The sequence below is a fragment of the Primulina tabacum genome, chromosome 2, assembly GCF_025594145.1.
Source record: "Primulina tabacum isolate GXHZ01 chromosome 2, ASM2559414v2, whole genome shotgun sequence".
NCBI classification, from domain to species: domain Eukaryota; kingdom Viridiplantae; phylum Streptophyta; class Magnoliopsida; order Lamiales; family Gesneriaceae; genus Primulina; species Primulina tabacum.
The window spans coordinates 50,586,139-50,605,645 of NC_134551.1; the positions used below are offsets into that span (position 1 = coordinate 50,586,139).

General features: G+C 34.9%; 2 protein-coding genes across 6 annotated transcripts; one reads left to right on the forward strand and one right to left on the reverse strand.

The window, feature by feature from the left end:
- Nucleotides 1-3,531: 3,531 nt before the first annotated feature.
- On the forward strand, nt 3,532-6,929 carry LOC142536026 (uncharacterized). Of its 2 annotated transcripts, XM_075641876.1 has the most exons (9): nt 3,532-3,727; nt 4,118-4,262; nt 4,738-4,828; nt 5,138-5,326; nt 5,435-5,673; nt 5,792-5,923; nt 6,174-6,241; nt 6,333-6,394; nt 6,669-6,929. In XM_075641876.1, exons 1-9 carry the CDS (start codon nt 3,600-3,602, stop codon nt 6,803-6,805), a joined length of 1,191 nt encoding a protein of 396 aa, XP_075497991.1. In that variant the 5' UTR covers nt 3,532-3,599; the 3' UTR covers nt 6,806-6,929. The 2 variants fall into 2 exon arrangements, with proteins under 2 accessions (XP_075497991.1, XP_075497993.1); XM_075641878.1 differs by lacking the exon at nt 5,792-5,923.
- A 385-nt stretch (nt 6,930-7,314) lies between these two features.
- Nucleotides 7,315-10,853, reverse strand: LOC142536037 (plant cysteine oxidase 4-like). 4 transcript variants are annotated; one of them, XM_075641879.1, is made up of 6 exons: nt 10,674-10,853; nt 10,077-10,370; nt 8,385-8,530; nt 8,073-8,220; nt 7,611-7,814; nt 7,315-7,537 (listed from the first exon to the last, which is right to left on the reverse strand). In XM_075641879.1, exons 2-6 carry the CDS (start codon nt 10,174-10,176, stop codon nt 7,419-7,421), a joined length of 717 nt encoding a protein of 238 aa, XP_075497994.1. In that variant the 5' UTR covers nt 10,177-10,370; nt 10,674-10,853; the 3' UTR covers nt 7,315-7,418. The 4 variants fall into 4 exon arrangements, with proteins under 4 accessions (XP_075497994.1, XP_075497997.1, XP_075497996.1 ...); XM_075641882.1 differs by having other exon boundaries at nt 10,077-10,248; nt 10,674-10,829; XM_075641881.1 differs by having other exon boundaries at nt 10,077-10,288; nt 10,674-10,829.
- Nucleotides 10,854-19,507: the final 8,654 nt, after the last annotated feature.

Below are 19,507 nucleotides of genomic sequence, written 5' to 3' on the forward strand. Positions count from 1 at the left end.
GATCGATTGGGACATCCTGGTTCAACAATGATGCGAAGAATTATAGAAAATACACATGGTCATCCACTGAAAGACCAGAAGATCTTTCAGAATAATAAGTTTCAATGTAAAGCATGTTCTCTTGGAAAACTTATTATAAGACCATCACCAGTCAAAATCCAAACTGAATCACCAATGTTTCTTGAACGTATTCAGGGTGATATTTGTGGACCAATCCATCCACCATGTGGACCATTCAGATACTTTATGGTATTGATTGATGCCTCCAGCAGATGGTCACATGTATGTTTATTATCAACTCGAAATGTTGCATTTGCAAGATTACTTGCTCAAATAATAAAATTGAGGAATCAATTTCCCGATTATACAATCAAGAAAATTAGACTTGATAATGCTGGTGAATTTACTTCCCAAACTTTCAATGATTATTGTATGTCTATGAGAATCATTGTTGAGCATCATGTTGCTCATGTACATACACAGAATGGATTGGCTGAATCATTGATTAAACGTATGCAAATGATTGCCAGACCAATTATGAAAACAAAGCTCCCTATTTCTATATGGGGATATGCAATTTTACATGCTGCTTCATTAATTCGCATCAGACCAAGTGCATATCATAAATACTCCCCATTGCAGCTTGCATTTGGTAAAGAACCAGACATTTCTCATCTGAGAATTTTTGGATGTATGGTGTATGTGCCTATTGCACCACAGCAACGAAAGAAAATGGGACCTCAAAGAAAGGTTGGAATTTATATCGGTTATGATAGTCCATCAATCATTCGATATCTTGAACCTCAGACAGGCGATGTGTTCACAGCACGTTTTGCTGATTGTCATTTTAATGAGAAAATCTTCCCAATGTTAGGGGGAGAACAGAAACATACCGAAAAAGAAATTACATGGTATGTATCATCATTGTTACACATGGATCCAAGAACAAAACAATGTGAAAAAGATGTACAGCAAATTGTGCACTTGCAAAAAATAGCAAATCAAATACCAGATGCATTTGCAGACACAAAAGGGGTAACTAAATCATATATACATGCTGCAAATGCCCCTGCTCGAATTGAAATTCCGAAGAAACAAATTGAAGATACTCATGATGTCATTAAACGCCTGAAGCGTGGAAGGCTAGTCGGTTCCAAGAATAAAAATCCTCGAAAAAGAAAATTCATAGAGAAACACGATGATCACAAAATAAAAAATGATGTTCCTGAAGAAACACATGATGATCACAAAATAGAGAATGGTGTTCCTGAATAAACACATGATGATGAAAATGTTCTGTCAGAAACACAAACTGACGAGAATCATGAAATCTCTATCAATTATATTAATACTGAAAAAATATGAAACCGAAAAGATATAGAAGAAATTGATGATATATTTTCTTATAATGTGACAATCGATATCATAAATAATAATGAAGATCATGAACCAAAATCTTTTGGTGAATGTAAAAATTGGCATGATTGGATAAAATGGAAAGAAGCTATCCAGGTTGAATTGGATTCGCTAAATAAACGTAATGTTTTTGGACCTATAGTCCTTACACCTGAAGGTGTAAAACTGTTGGATACAAATGGGTTTTTATTCGAAAGCGAAATGAGAAAAATGAAATAGTAAGATATAAAGCTCGACTTGTTGCGCAAGGTTTTTCTCAAAGGCCTGAAATTGATTATGAAGAAACGTATTCTCCCGTGATGGATGCAATTACGTTTCGGTATTTGATTAGCTTGGCGGTATCTGAAAATTTAGAAATGTGTCTTATGGATGTTGTTACAGCTTACTTATATGGATCACTTGATAGTAATATATATATGAGAAGGATTTAAGATGCCTGAAGCACAAAGTTCAAAACCCAGAGAATGTTATTCTGTGAAATTACAAAGTTCATTATATGGGTTAAAGCAATCCGGTCGAATGTGGTATAATCGACTAAGTGATCACTTGATGAAAAAGGGATATGTAAATAATTCAATATGCCCTTGTGTTTTCATTAAGAAAACAACATCCGGATGCGTAATTATTGCTGTATATGTTGATGATTTAAACATCATTGGAACGAATAAGAAAATTCAAGAAGTTGTGTCATACTTGAAGGAAGAATTTGAAATGAAGGATCTTGGAAAAACCAAGTATTGTCTGGGTTTACAAATTAAACAAAAAGAATGTGGAATATTTGTTCACCAGACAAATTATACAGAAAAGATCCTTAAACGTTTTAATATGGATAAATCAAATCCTTTAAGTACTCCAATGGTTGTTAGACCATTAAACATAGAAAAAGATCCATTCCGTCCATGTGAAGATGATGAAGATATTCTTGGTCTAGAAGTACCATATCTAAGTGCTATCGGTGCCCTTATGTATCTTACAAATTGTACAAGGCCTGATATATCTTTTGCCGTAAATTTGTTGGCAAGATTTAGCACATATCCAACAAAGAGACACTGGAACAGAATTAAACATATATTCCGTTATCTACAAGGAACGACAGACTTGGGACTTTTGTATTCAAAAGATGCTAATCCAAGTATAATTGGTTATTCCGATGCTGGATACTTATCTGATCCACACAAGGCACGTTCCCAAACTGGATATGTATTTACTCGTGGAGGCACTGCAATTTCTTGGCGTTCACAGAAACAAACGCTTGTAACAACTTCATCAAATCATGCCGAGATTATTGCACTAAATGAAACAAGCCGTAAATGTGTGTGGTTAAAATCAATGAGCCAACATATCCAAATCTCATGTGGATTATCATTCAACGAGAAGCCTGTGATACTATATGAAGATAATGATGCATGTGTAGTTCAAATGAAAGAAGGATACATAAAAAGCGATAGAACTAAACATATTTCTCCTAAGTTCTTCGCATTCACCAAGGAGCTTGAGAAGAATAAATGTATTGATGTTCGTCACATTCAATCAAGTGAAAACTCATCAGATCTCTTCACAAAGGCACTTCCTACGACAATATTCAGAAAGCACATATATAATATTGGGATGCGCAATCTACGAAATTTGTGAAAAATTGTTCATGTCAACATGAGAGAGAGTTTACGTGACTGTACTCCTTTTCTCTTACTATGATTTTTATTCCAATGGGTTTTTCCTAGTAAGGTTTTTAACGAGGCAATACAAAATCACGTAATGAAGACATCATCGTATCATGATCATCATCACAAGGGGGAGTGTTGAAAATATGAAAAATATTTGTGTTGAAAATTACAATGTTGAATGTTGAAAATTAGGTAAAATTAGGTGTTGAATATTGAAAATTAGTGTGTGATGATGTATGTAATGATGAAATTGTTTTTGAATTGTTTTCCAAAGAAATCCTATAAATAGTTCTCCATTTGTAAAGGTTTGATACAATTGAGTAGAGAGAAAAATATTATAAAGTGTGTAGTTTGGTAAATTTTGAGAGTTTGAGATTTTTACTTTTTACCATAAATTTTTACTTTTTCACAACAAAAATTATATATTTTCATGATTTTATTTTTGTAATTATCTTTAATCCAAAGTTCTGACTAGGGAACCACGAGCAACCCCAGCTGCCCCCCCTACGACTCAGAGCAATGGATGAGAAGGCGGCGTCTGTGAGTACATTACCTCTACCCGTGCCCTTTCTTGAATTTCTTGCTCGAAACGGTGTGGATCCTTCAATTTACATCGCTGCTTCTCAGTCCACACCTCGTTACATTAGGTAACTTTTATTGGAATTTATAGGCGATAATTGGTTTGGTTATTGTGCCTTTCTACGAGTTCAGATCAAATTATACGATCATTCGATGCCTCTTGCCCATTAATGCCTCTCTTATTTTAAAGTTTTGGGACTTGTTCAAGTGGCCTTGCTGGCCATGTTTTTAGTTTTACTGGTTTTCCTAGTTCTTAGGTAGTGTGTGATAAAAGGGAGGATCGAGCAATTTAGTTGGGAGTATTTCATTTATTTCCTGATGAAATATACATTTTTAGGAAAAAAAAATCAATCGTGATGTCCTTTCATTTGAATGCGACTCTCTCGTGACTGTAGTCATTCATTTTGTTTTATGTTAATGATTTCTGTAAATTGTGTATATTTTGGTGCTCTGGGAAGACTAAAACCAGGTTGTGGAACCCGGATTACAGAAATTGAAGAGGAGGTTAAATGTAAGGTTCGAAAAGTGTCTTGGCTACCCAATTTCTATTTTCTTCAGCCTGATGTCCAAATTGCCAGCACAAAGGCTTATCAAGAAGGAAAGGTGACAACAATAACTCTCCGTTTTCGATGTCGCAAGAACGTCTGATTTTTTTGCAGAACATGAAATTTTCCATTAAGTGGGGATATGTCATACATGTCAGCTTTCTAGGTATATTCTTTTGTTGATGATATTGTTCTATTGGGGGTATTGATAAATTTTTTCTTCTTTTTTCCCCTTGTAATTGCTTATTTTACTACTGTAATTCAGCTCCTTGTAGTGGCTGGCTCAATGAGGTAAGGGTACTCCGTGCTCTGATGTGTAATTTTTAATCATCTATGTTTAATGTTTCAAACTACCTGAACTAAAATCTCGAGTGTGCCCATGGTTGCTTGTCATACATTGTCTGGTCTGGACTTTCATGTTAATGATGTATGTGTGTGTGTGTGTGTTTTTTTTTACATTATATTGGTATAGAAACTGAAAGCGAAAGAGAAACTGTCTGACTCTTTTTATTAACCTTGATTCCATCTTGCAGATATATGGCATTGATGCAGCTTCTGGAGCTGCTGTAGTAGCTTTGAATGTTTTGCCAGGCGATCACATTCTTGACCTTTGTGCAGCGCCTGGTAATCTCAGATGGTTTTTACCGAAGCTTTATGTGTTTGTGACTTGGAAAAATTTATCCCAACTGATTTCGATTTAATTTTATTTTCTTATACATTCCTGCGTTGTGAGATCTGAGTGTTGAAATTTTAATCAAGGATGTTGACCTTGAATTAGAAGGGATGCTGCATTACATGCTGAGAAATAACATTGGAACTTACTTATATTTTAAAAGGTTTTAATTTGAAATTTTGTATAGAGAATTTTTAATCATTTTGTACACATTAAAACTGTTGACAGGTTCAGCAACTTAATTTTTTTTTCCGCTGCAGGTGCTAAACTCTGTATGATATTGGACCTCATTGGATGCTCGGGCTCAGTCACTGGTGTTGATGTTGCTAGACATAGGCTGGCAGCTTCAAGAACTATGCTGCAAAAATATGGGCTAGGTGACCGATGTCGTCTTTTTGTTGCAGATGGAACAATTTTCTCCTTTATTCCACCAAGGGTTCGGTCAAATTGTGAGTTGTGTAACGAAATAGGGCGCCTTTTAGTTTTATTTCTTCTTAAACTTAGTTTATATATGTATTCATGCTTCCTTTTCTAAGAAATATATTTCTTTGTAACAGTCTTTTTGGGAATGGAAGAAGAGTCAGAGATATACAAGGAATGGACACATCGTAGACCATGTAAAGAACGAAAGAGAGTGGCTAAAGCTAGAGAAAATGCTTCTTCTCAACCTTTTGTGAAAACTCAAGATCCCGAGCTTATATTTTATGGGAGTAATTCTGGGGTGGTTGGTTTGAGAAAATCTGAAGTGTTCCGAAGTGTTGATGATCTTGAGATTTTGCAATTTGGCTATGACAAGGTAAAGTTAGAGTACCGTTCTGAATTATGGAATTTTCCTCTTTAGGTTGGATGGAATTTGTGCTGTTTGTCACATTCTTTCTTATTTACAGACTTTTGACTGATGTAAATTTAGTTAGGTTCTTGTGGATGCAGAATGTACACATGATGGTTCAGTCAGACACATCCAGAAGTTTGAACAATGGGGTTGGGCAACACTTTCACGTCGAGTACTAGATGCTGAGAGAACTGATGACATAACTGTCCTTCAGGTTCTCATATTCTTTAATTAAATATCTGATCTAGTTAGGGACTGGCGTTTCATTTTCTATTGAGAATCCTACGTTTATTTCAGTCGTACGAGTTCGGTGGATTACTCATCCACTTCCCTTGTAAACAAAAATTTTATGAGTTTAAATAAATTGTTAGTTTCCTATCAAAAAAAAAAATATCACAGGATCCTTCTTCCGGTACTAATCCTCACTTATTACGAATATAAAGGTGATTGCTTGTGTGTTGCAGTTGAAACTTTTGACCAATGGATTCAGATTGCTCAAGGCTGGGGGATTTCTTGTCTACAGCACCTGCAGGTGCCTCCTTAAACTCCATGAAATAATCACACCCATCATTTTTCATTAGCTTTGTATTAACATTTGACTTTTTGTTTGCCTTGTGAGGAAGTTTAACTGTTGCTCAGAATGAAGATGTGGTAGAGCAGTTCCTTTCACAAAATTTATCTGCAGGTTGGTTGTTAACCCCGTGTTTTTTTGAATCCAGGGATAATTCCTTCTCTTAGGGTTGCAGTCATTTCCATGTGATCATCAAACTAGGGGCTAGGGGAAGGATCAGAGTAGTTGCCCCTTTCTTCAAATCTTCAAGATTCAATTAATAATTTCCAAGATTCTATGTTTTTTCTCCATGTGACTCCCCCCATCTAAAATTGTGGGTTTGCCATTGAATCATACCCAACTTCCCATCTTGGTGATCCTCTTAATTATATTGTCACCGTTTTTACAGAAATGGTAGAGGTAGAAGATGCTACGGGTTGGCCTTGCATCCCTGCAAGAATACCAAAGACGCTGCGTTTTGATCCATCAACTTCGTTTACGAGTGGACTTTTCATTTCTAAGTTCACCAAGTTAACAATTCCATAACAGTTTTGTATCCTATGTATCAATCATAATTTTTTAGCTGACGATTGATAATGGTTGCTACTTAGAGAAGCACAGGCAAGTCTGCATTAAGAAATCAAGAACTGATCTGTTCGCTTGACATTTACTCGTATACCTCACTCATTTTTTGCGTCATTAGTGTGTGTGTTTTTTAAAACTCTAGCGTTACTGAGACATAACGAACTCTCTTATTTTTTTCTGATATCAATGTAAATTGAAATAATGACCCTGACCACAATATCGATTTTCAGTCAAAAACTCGAAAATTTGAACAAGCTTTATATTTTCTAGCAAATAAAAATGAAATCCTAGTTATCTTGTACTTGTGTAAAATTTGTACCGATCGAGGCTTCCATGAAGTTTTGAATCTGTTCCAATTTTTAAAATTTTGTATTGAAATCAAACGAAATTTCAACATTAAAAATGATCTTTTAAATAATTGCTGCAAAACTTTTTGTGAAACAATGCGATAGCAAGCTGCCACCATAATCTTCAACCAATGAAGGTTATTCCCATATCAGATTGAAGTCAGTAACTTTTGAATAATGTAAAAGAAAACATATGAAGTAAAACCATATGATACAAAAAACTCCATTCAAGTTTTAATAACCCGACCTTTGTACTGTCCTCTTCTGATCACAAAATCATCGGAAGGCTGAAATTCTTCTAACCACGTGACTTCGGAAATCATCACTCCATCTACCTCAATAGTACCTTGGGAAAGACAGCCATATGAGATCCGAATAGCTTCAGTTTCATCATTTATAAATTAATAATTGTTGTTTACCAGGAAGATCATCAGGGGACTTTCTAAAGTAAGTGCAGTGTCGTCCATCCTCAGAAGAATAAGGTGGAGAAAGTATGTCAAAGATCGCACATGGAGTTACGGCCTGGAAATAATGGATGTTTCCCCCACTAGTCGGATAAAGAACTGTTGTACCACATGGAGCCGTCATTTCACAATCTTTGACACCTTTGGCAGGCCTCGCTCCTGAAAATATGCAATGCCCGTAAATAAATGGATGAAATAGTTGAATGTCATGTATAACTTTTGAAAAAACTACGAGATGGATTGAGGGTTTGGAAAAGAGGGGAAATCCAAAACGTGAAGGCCATAAGCTCGTTATCACGTCACTCCATAAAATGACATATTTCTTTATCAAATCAGTGTCCGAGGAAAAACAGAAATTATGACCAAATCAGCAACATCAAAGAAGAAATGTAGCATATCAACCAAGAATAACTCAACCTTGCGAAGGATCAGAAGGCCCAGCAATTTTGATCCAATCGTAGGACTTTACGTTTAACGAACCATACAGAAGCTTACTCAACACTGTCATCCCAGGATGATTATGAAGAGGAATAATGGATGAAGGTGGCATGCAAAATATTCCTATCTGCCAACAATATCACAAGATGCATAAATTTTTTATATCACAAGATGCATAAATTTTTTTACTTTAAGAATCACGGATCACAGGTTCACAGCAAGTAAATGTATAAAGGCTGCGGGTATGAAAAATATCATAAAAAACTGATGATGTATTCATAAGAAACTCACAGAGAAGCTATCACATTCATGCAAATGAAGATATTTAATTGTTGGAAGAGATCGAGAACCACCGTTGCGCTCAATTACAGAACTTCTCCAACCACGCGCTATCTGTGCTTCTTGCTCAAGACCTACATCAGAAGGCTTGATTTTCTCTGATGGCAAAGGAAACATAAAGTTAACAAACATTAAGCGATCTATTAGATGATCAGGTGCAGAAATTTCAAAATCGCGAAGTGATGAAACATAAGTTTTAGAAGACGGTTTCAGGAAACCCAAAACCTAAAAGGAATGAAGACATGTCAAGATGCTGGCATGATCATACGGACAGAAAACCAGAGTGAAAACAGAAAATCCTTTGTCATCTATATATAGGACAAGATGTGTAGCAAGTAGAGTGGGAGTATGAGTTTTCGTATTCAATTTTGCTGGATCTTTTGGACTTTTAAGTTGACAACACCTAGAATCCGACCAGAGACACATGAAACCCTGTGGTGCAATTGAGACATCGGCCTCCAACTATCAAAATATAATACACATAGGAATTTGTAAAGTATACCACGCCTGGTATAATTCAAGTTTTGACATTTTACCAACATTTCGTAAACTCAAATCCTAGTAGGTATGCCATATTTAAGTTGAACCCAACCAAACAATCAACAGTGAATGGCTTTGCATACAGTTACATCAACACAAAAGCCTATATTTGACCATATAAAATAATCTCACAAGAAATATAACAATTCAGTATTTCAGCAATGTATGGTTTGTCCTCAAGTTTGTCTCTGTTTATCACGACAAGCAATACACATTTTGTGCAAGGTTTTCCTTGGAATAAATTTATTATTGCATTACTATCTATTAACACTCTCAATTATGGTACTAATTAAAATAATGTAGCATGATGCCTTTTTACTAGTTACAGTGTCATGTGCTATTGGCGTTGTTTGCCCGTTGTTGCTCTCCCTAAGTGAAGCATGGTCGCTGCCTTCGACCTTTTTCATTTTGAAGGCACAGTGATTCAGAGAACCTAGTAGTTAATCGAGTCCAAAAGTTGTAGAATTATCAGTAGTTCTGAGATATAAAAACTGTTTTTGTTTAAGCATTAGGTAACTAATACAAAGACCTGATTGCATGTGATACATGAATCAAGGTTGGCACATTCCAAAGAGAAAATTTAAGCACTGAAATTAACCAACATCATAAAAATAAACCTCTATATATTCGGTTTCATTTTCCCAAGATGAAAAACAAGCCATTCCACCTCATTTTCGTCTTTTTCCTAAAATGCATTTACATCCCGTTTCACATTTTCCATATTTCAATAAATAACTAAAATTCTACATTTTGAATAACTAAGTTTTCTCTCTCTCCCTCTCCCTCTCACACCCACTCACTTAATTCTAAATGGTTACCCCAAAAGAGGTCGAGGACAAACGGCTAGAATAAAACAAAATGCTAAGACACATCGCTTGTGAGATGTGTTCATCAAGCAAATGACACAACCAACTTACATCGTCCTCATGATCAGTTAGTCAGTTCATTAAAATGGCTATTACAGCAGCAAGTTTCAAAGAATTTAGTGAAACTGAGACTTTCTACAGACAAGCTAAATGCATGTCTCATATAAACTTCCGAGGAAAACCAAGCTAAAACCCATACGAGTAACCGGACAAGAAGAAACTAGTTTTGGCCTCTTACCTAATAAATTGCGAACTTTTTCTAGAGCTTCTTCTGAAATGGGTCCATCTGGCGTAAAAGATGCTTTACACGCGTTATAAAGCTTCTGTACCGCTGGCATTGTATGGATAACTCAACAATCCAAAGAAACGGTTACGAGCAACCGCTACAAGTCCAAGCTAAAGAAGGGGCCCTATTTTCGTGGAAAACCCTTCTGCTTAAATCTGCCAAAACTGGTTCGCTTTACAATAATTATAGATGGAAAACAAATTGACCAGAAATCTGTAAAATTCACATGGGCACCTCCTGGACCACCTGATGAACAATTGGAAAAAAGAAAAGAAAAATGGACAGTTCGGTTTGATATCAATATTAAATCCAATCTTCCTCGCAACTCGACGAACACTACGCAATTTTCTTGAAAATATGAACGAACACGAAATTCGAAGTGTTTCTAATCCAGGTTGACAAAAAACGAGCCTTCGATCAGATTGATCAAAATCATATTCCCACAAAACAGAAAGAGGCAGAATCCAACCCAAAAATAACAAAATCGCAACAAGAAATCGAAATTGAACGGCAGATAAAAGGGGGCACTGCCTCTGGAGATTGAATTACCTTTGAAAACGTAATCTCATCAGCCGGGAAATGTAGAGATTGGGGATTTACTGTTGGGGGTTTACCGTGAAATTTCAATCAAGTTTCTGGGAGCCGAGGCAATGCTAGAATATTTCGCTTTGATTTCCTGAATCCGATTTATTGCCCAATTCCCATATTCACCCTCACTCTCTACTCAAATCACCAACTTTATCCGGCCTATTTTTTTCATTTTTAAAAGCCAATTTTGTAATTATTATTAATCCAACCCGTTGCGCGTTTGTACAATTTATTTGTTAACAAAATTATTTTTACAGTATTCGACATTAATTATGATAATTTCAAATTCACTCAATAATTATTTCATTTGAAATTTATACTACTTTGATTCACTCTAAGTAAAAAAAAAATATGAGTAGGTCTTTTGTGAGACGGTCTCACGACTTTTTATCTGTGAGACGAGTCAACCTTATCGATATTTACAATAAAAAGTAATACTCTTAGCATAAAAAGTAATATTTTTAAATGGATGACCCAAATAAGATATATGTATCACAAAATACGACACGTGAGACCGTCTCACATAATTTTTTGTAAAAAATAATACGTAAATTTAAGATTTGATATATTATTTCATTGTAAACAGTAAAAATAATCGAAATCCATATATTTTAAATTAATTAATTCAAGGACATCCTAAATGCTTTGAGCACAAATTGTTGTGGGCAATAATGTGGACGGTACATGTTAGCTTTGAAATTTAAATCTATTTCACCTTAAATCCTTAAATTTTGAGTGGGGTTGGATATTCAAAAAAGGATACAAATCTTTTATTTTCTTTTTTAAAGCAAAAAATTATATTTGAATAGATAATTTGTTTAAGAAAATGTGGTTAAAAAAGGTTGAAATCAATCAATAAATAAAAAATATAACATTTTCAGCCCGCAATTTCTGTTTTATAATTTTTTCTCTTATTTAATGAGAAATTTGTTTTTTAATATTTCAAAATAAAATTTGAATTTTTTAAATTTATTTAAATGTTCTTCTATTATTTTTTAAAAAAAGATCTCTTCCAAATGGAACTGTTGAATTTTTCTCTACCATCGTGTATATACTATAAGGTAAAAACTTGTGTAGACGGTCTCACGGGTCGTATTTTGTGAGACAGATCTCTTATTTGACTCATCAATGAAAAATATTACTTTTTATGCTAAAAATATTACTTTTTATTGTGAATATCGGTAGAGTTGACCTGTCTCACAGATAAATATTCATGAGATCGTCTCACAAAAGACATACTCATGATATAATATAATACAATAAGAAATTAGTCACGTGTTTCTTCCTCCAATGACACATACCTTTTTCTTTTAAAATAAATAAATTATGTCAATCGTACATCACGTGATTGGATTTTATTTATAAAATATATATTGCAATTTAACCCCTAAGTTTCCAAAACAATGGTTGTAGTACTTAGTCATATAGACGTATAATAACAGTTGTCTTAAGCCAAAATCGTTATTTTCTTTTTTTCAATCCGATATCATACGCATGAAAATTATTCAACAAAAAAATTATACTTGGGTATGGATAAACATGATATAAATCTAATATCACACAAGTTAGACCTAAAATTTTAAATCACGTTCGATTAGCATGTTCCCGGGTTGGGCTAGGAGAATTGTGAGTTTTTTTTTTCTGTTCTCGTCGAGTTGGAGTGTGTTTTTGTAACGCGCCAACGTAACTTATTAATACAATCATACTTAGAGAGTTTGTGTGATTATAATTTGTGAAGGAAATATATCATGAGTTGAGAGAATTAACAATAAATCATCTGTTTTAGTAATTTTTCTAATTTAAAAACCATAGCCTAAAATTGTACTTTTATGTATCGATAATTTTAAAATATAGATAAAAATTACAAAACTTATGCCAAAAACTATAGTGAAACCATATGCTCGAATAGAATAAAAAAAATTGAAATTTTGTAAAAACAAGAAACGTATATTTTCACATGTAGTATCGAGCAATTGATGGTGTAACATTGAATTTGAATTGAAAGAAGATAGAACATTTACATGAGACTGATTCTTTAGTAAGGGGATCAGAGATTGGATCACGTCTGCTATGGCAGCAACCTGCAACATATATATTTGGTCGACTCGTTTCATTAATATCTGTTTTCTTACCGACAATAAAGACCGATTTATAGGTTTACATGAATCTCCAACCCGATCCAACTCATGAAATTGGCTGTGTGAGACTTTCCATCATCCCATTACATGTATAAAACATTCTGAGTTAATTACCTGAAGTAGATCCTTGTTGGGACACATGTTTTGTAGAGCGGGATCAATCATTTCTACCACTTCATCCCTATTTGTCAAGCGTGGAAGAGACTGATCGATCCCAAATTTAACAATTGGTATAAGATTAATTAATCATCACCCACAAATTAAAAACTTCGAAGCATACATTTAAGACAACTTGCCCAAGAAACTAAAACGACGTGTTCTCCGGGAGGCCGAGTGGTATCAATAGGTTCTCGTCCTGTTAAAAGCTCTGGAAGGACCAGGCCATAACTATACACGTCCGATTTCGTTCGTAATCTTTCCCGTCGACGCATACCTACAAAACCACCAAGTTATGTGATCAAAATTAGGAAAAACAACCAAATTTGTCCGTAAACAATCATTTAACATGTCACCGCCGTGTGTTATTATTTAGGTTCTTTTGGCTTTTGATTGTATTTTCCTCAAAATTGTCGAAGCGGACATGGTCGGAACACCAAATAATGTTGCATATATAAGTGACCCGACATCCCTCGTGGATTAACAAATTGAGAGAAACTCATTGTACACTCATTCATATTGACTCTACAAGCATGATTCCGTACGTTGTGAGAAATGGTACTATTATAATTTATGCATGAAGAAGGAAAAGAGCACTGGACATAAAGTGTATATATAGTGATGTCCCGTGATATCCCGGATCAGGGACCTGGACTATTCATGGGCCATAGATAACACAAGGCAGCCGGATAGGTCGGCGAAGGAAGCCCGAGTCTTGGATGACCCGGGACACTAAACGGATAGCTCGCCAGGGAGGATCTAGGGAAAAGACCCATCGAAGGACCGGGCCATTGAACACCCGGGACATACTCTCCCCGGGCCATTGGATGCCCGGGCTCCCATGCAAATTCCCAGGAAGCTTTTTTCTCAGGCCACTACGATATAAATGTCGCATTTAATTATACTAGTATGATAGGATGTGGGCGGCCGTCCTACCTCTGACACTAGTCCAAGTGGTTGACAATATCAGGTAGAAGTGACTGGTATAAGATTTGACATGTCAGAATAATATGGTATAATCAACCGCCCTACTATAATTAATGAGCAGCGCAAAGAACGAGGTCATCATTACATCTCCTACTATAAATACCATGTTCTCTTTGCATGTACTCTCTATTCAGATATTGAATATTAATACACACATTTATTGCTCAATTACTACTCACCCTCCACACCAATCTCACAAACATTATCTGGTTACATTGGTTTATTGCTTGAGTCCTTCACTGACTTAAGCATCGAAGTGGTCACGCCGGACACCCATCCGGCGCCCATTCACGTGGTTTTCTTGGTTGCAGATCTTTCCAGCTAATTCGAGGAGAAAAGCTCTTGATCCATACATCTCACTCTTATTCCTTATATCCTATCGATAGCAGATCTGGTAGAGCATTCGACCCGGCTCATCCATTTCACCAGGATCATATCATATAGGATGCAATGAACTTACTCGGGAGCTAAATATCCGGCTGCTCCTAAAACTCGTGTCGATATCGGACCATGGAGATTGTTCGATCCAGCTTTGGCCAGCTCAAAAGGGGTCAACTTGGCCCGAAAGTTATGATCCAAAAGAATGTTGCTGCATTTGAGATTGCGGTGGCTTCACTAAGTTTACCTGTTGCCATTTCAGCTTCTTTCAAAGTAAATACTTGAACCCTTCTCACTTTACCCGACTGCTCCACCTTGCTAATTCCATACAGGCATCCACCGTTGTCCTCTGTCACATCGCATAATCAAAACTCAGACATCCAACTCAATAGTTAAAATCATAAGACAAAATCACAAGGATCATTAGTACTTCCTGAATGTTTGCACGCATGTATTAGCTATTAAATCACCTGGACTGCAACTGATGTTTATGGTGCTATGAGAAACGAACTCGCAATTGTTCGATTCATCGATTATGCGACATTGTTTCCACTCGAAAACCGAAGGCGACGGAGCAAGGTCACCAGTACAATTATTGCAAATATCAAGATTGTAATGATGGTTGGGATAGCTAGCTATTATAAACAAGGAAGAAGGTTGGATCTCATGGCCGGATTGATGAGCTATCCGCTCCAAGATCATGGTGCAGTTTGGTGGTGTTAGCAATTATATTGTTAACATGAATATCAATTTTTTTTAGTTTTTTTTAAGGGTAAGTTTGGACAAAAAAGTTGTGACTAAAAAAAACACTTTAATAAATATAACTTTTAAAAATGTGTTTAATAAATAAAGCAGTGTTGAAAAATATATTTAAAATGTGAGTATTGAATATTTGAATGTTGAATATTTGAATGTTGAAAATAAGAGTTGTAAATATTGAAAATTAGTGTGTGATGATGTAGGTAATGCTGTATTTTATTTTTGGATTATTTGTAAAGATTTCCTATAAATAGATTTCTCATTTGTGAAGAAAATCACAATTGAGTAGAGAGAAAAATATTATAAAGTGTGTAGTTTGGTAAATTTTGAGAGTTTGAGATTTTTACTTTTTACCATAAATTTTTACTTTTTCACAACACGTTATCAGCACGAAGCTCCAAAAGTCCTACATACTTTTCCAAGCTCCAAACAGAAGAAAAAGGTAACAAAAATAATTATATTTATTTTACTGTTATTTATTTATTGTGTATTTATTTAATATACAATATAATGTTATTATTAGAAATAATAAAAATAAATTTTTCATAAACTTGTTATAAATCCTGGGAGGATGTTAAGACGACATCCCACACTCCCGGTAAGGGATACGACAAGTATAAAAGCCTATAAGGTTTTTAAACAAAATAAATTATGACACTCATTATAATATTATGATATGATATACATAATTATTTAAACATGTCTAATATTATATATATCATATTATTATCATAAAATTATACAAATACATACCTTTATTTTTTTTTGTACCCCAACGGTCGTAAATGGTAAAAAACGGCTAGTTTTTGCCCTATAAATATGATCTCACAAACACATTCCATCAATCCAACTTTCTCTTCTTCTCTAAAAATTATTCATCATCAAATTTTTCGAAGAAAAAAGAAGATGGCTTTCTCAAGGATATTTTTAATTATTTTGGTTGTCATACTCACGAGTCTTGTATTTATCGGAGAATATCCTCCTCGTGCGTTTTCTTTATTTTTACAAATACTTGTACTTGTTGTTTATCCGTTACTTTGTATTGCAATAATTATTAACTAATAAAATGCATCGTAATTTTTTTTTAGTACCACCATGTCAAATTTAACAAAGCTCGAATTTGTTGCGCTCGACATCACGGGAAAGAATTATATGCCATGGACTCTAGATGTAGAAATGCATCTTGAGTCATTGGGTCTAAGCGAGACCATTAAAGAAAATGACATATGCACGTCACAAGAAAAGGCAAGAGCCATGATATTTTTGCGTCGACATCTCGACGATGGATTGAAATGTGAATATCTAACTGAAAAAAATCCCATGGCTTTGTGGAAGGGATTAAAAGAAAGATTCGAACATATAAGAGAAGTTATACTTCCGACCGCCCGGGATGAATGGAATACATTGAGATTCCAAGACTTTAAAAAAGTCAGTGATTACAATTCGGCGATGTATAGAATAATCTCGCAATTAAAATTTTGTGGACATGAGGTCACAGAATCTGAGATGCTTGAAAAAATATTTTCCACGTTTCATGCATCAAATATTACTCTACAGCAACAATATAGAGTACGTGGATTCGCGAGATATTCTGAACTCATCGCCTGTCTTCTTGTGGCGGAAAAAAACAACGAGCTATTAATGAGAAATCATCAGTCCCGACCCACTGGATCAACAGCATTTCCAGAAGTAAATGCTGTAAGTAAAAATGAATTTAAACCTGGAAACCAAAATCAAATTCAAAGACAAGGTTTTGGTCGAGGTCGAGGTCGAGGTCGTGGACGTGGACGTGGACGTGGAATTGGCCGTGGTCGTGGTCAAGGCCGTGGTTTTGAAAATAATCGAGATATTTATTTTTATAACTCATCTCAAAAGAACGTCCCAAACCATCCACAGAAAAGGCATCATGAGAATACAAGTGTTAATGAGAAGCACTCAAAAAGATATGAAAGTTCTTGTTACAGATGTGGTACTCCAGGACATTGGTCCAAAGTTTGTCGAGCCCCTGAGCACCTTTGTAAACTTTATAAAGAATCATTAAAGGGGAAAGAAAAGGAGACCAACTTCACTGAACGCAGTGACCGTTTGAGTGATTCAACTCATTTTGATGCTGCTGATTTTATGAATGATTTCTCTGGAAATGATCAATATGTTGGTGGGATAGAAATGAACAATATTGATGCTACAGATTTTCTCAATGATTTCTCTGAAAATGAACAATATAATGGTAGAATATAAATGTACAATAATTTATTTTTCATGTATTCATATAATAATGTTTTATTGTACAATTATGATATGTGTTAAATTTACATATGTATTGTCAGTAATTTTATTTCATTGCATATTTTTTTTTTGAAGTTCAAATATGAAAAATGCTATGAGCAAAGCTGAAGTTTGAATACCCGATAGTGGTACAACGCACACTATCCTCCGAGATAAAAGATATTTCTTGGAACTAAAACCAACAAAAACAACGGTGAATACAATATCAGGTCCTGTAGACTTGATTAAAGGATGTGGTAAAGCACAATTTTTGTTACCTAATGGTACAAAATTTTTGATCAATGATGCTTTATATTCACCACAATCGAAAAGAAATTTGTTGAGTTTTAATGATATATATTCCCATTGGTATGATACTCAAACAATGAATGAAGGGAATGAGAAATATATGTGTCTTATCACATATAAATCAGGAAAGAAATATGTGATTGAAAAACTACCAATGCTCCCTAATGGATTGCATTATACACATATAAGTCCCATTGAATCAAACATGGTAGTTGATAATTCTTCGATATTAACCAATTGGCATGATCGATTGGGACATCCTGGTTCAACAATGATGCGAAGAATTATAGAAAATACACATGGTCATCCACTGAAAGACCAGAAGATCTTTCAGAATAATAAGTTTCAATGTAAAGCATGTTCTCTTGGAAAACTTATTATAAGACCATCACCAGTCAAAATCCAAACTGAATCACCAATGTTTCTTGAACGTATTCAGGGTGATATTTGTGGACCAATCCATCCACCATGTGGACCATTCAGATACTTTATGGTATTGATTGATGCCTCCAGCAGATGGTCACATGTATGTTTATTATCAACTCGAAATGTTGCATTTGCAAGATTACCTGCTCAAATAATAAAATTGAGGAATCAATTTCCCGATTATACAATCAAGAAAATTAGACTTGATAATGCTGGTGAATTTACTTCCCAAACTTTCAATGATTATTGTATGTCTATGGGAATCATTGTTGAGCATCATGTTGCTCATGTACATACACAGAATGGATTGGCTGAATCATTGATTAAACGTCTGCAAATGATTGCTAGACCAATGATTATGAAAACAAAGCTCCCTATTTCTATATGGGGACATGCAATTTTACACGCTGCTTCATTAATTCGCATCAGACCAAGTGCATATCATAAATACTCCCCATTGCAGCTTGCATTTGGTAAAGAACCAGACATTTCTCATCTGAGAATTTTTGGATGTATGGTGTATGTGCCTATTGCACCACCGCAACGAAAGAAAATGGGATGCAATTACGTTTCGGTATTTGATTAGCTTGGCGGTATCTGAAAATTTAGAAATGCGTCTTATGGATGTTGTTACAGCTTACTTATATGGATCACTTGATAGTAATATATATATGAAAATCCCTGAAGGATTTAAGATGCCTGAAGCACAAAGTTCAAAACCCAGGGAATGTTATTCTGTGAAATTACAAAGATCATTATATGGGTTAAAGCAATCAGGTCGAATGTGGTATAATCGACTAAGTGATCACTTGATGAAAAAGGGATATGTAAATAATTCAATATGCCCTTGTGTTTTCATTAAGAAAACAACATCCGGATGCGTAATTATTGCTGTATATGTTGATGATTTAAACATCATTGGAACGAATAAAGAAATTCAAGAAGTTGTGTCATACTTGAAGGAAGAATTTGAAATGAAGGATCTTGGAAAAACCAAGTATTGTCTGGGTTTACAAATTGAACAAAAAGAATGTGGAATGTTTGTTCACCAGACAAATTATACAGAAAAGATCCTTAAACGTTTTAATATGGATAAAGCAAATCCTTTAAGTACTCCAATGGTTGTTAGATCATTAAACATAGAAAAAGATCCATTCCGTCCATGTGAAGACGATGAAGATATTCTTGGTCCAGAAGTACCATATCTAAGTGCCATCGGTGCCCTTATGTACCTTACAAATTGTACAAGGCCTGATATATCTTTTGCCGTGAATCTGTTGGCAAGATTTAGCACATATCCAACAAAGAGACACTGGAACGGAATTAAACATATATTCCGTTATCTACGAGGAACGACAGACTTGAGACTTTTGTATT

Excerpts from the sequence above, each read along its gene's own strand:
- LOC142536026 (XM_075641876.1), top strand. The coding sequence starts at position 3,600 with ATGGATGAGAAGGCGGCGTCTGTGAGTACATTACCTCTACCCGTGCCC. Across the intron at positions 5,674-5,791 it reads TGCAATTTGGCTATGACAAG|GTTCTTGTGGATGCAGAATG; the intron begins GTAAAGTTAGAG and ends AAATTTAGTTAG. Across the intron at positions 5,924-6,173 it reads ATGACATAACTGTCCTTCAG|TTGAAACTTTTGACCAATGG; the intron begins GTTCTCATATTC and ends TGTGTGTTGCAG.
- LOC142536037 (XM_075641879.1), bottom strand. The coding sequence starts at position 10,176 with ATGCCAGCGGTACAGAAGCTTTATAACGCGTGTAAAGCATCTTTTACG. Across the intron at positions 8,221-8,384 it reads ATGAATGTGATAGCTTCTCT|ATAGGAATATTTTGCATGCC; the intron begins GTGAGTTTCTTA and ends TATTGTTGGCAG. Across the intron at positions 7,815-8,072 it reads GCCTTCTGATCCTTCGCAAG|GAGCGAGGCCTGCCAAAGGT; the intron begins GTTGAGTTATTC and ends GCATATTTTCAG.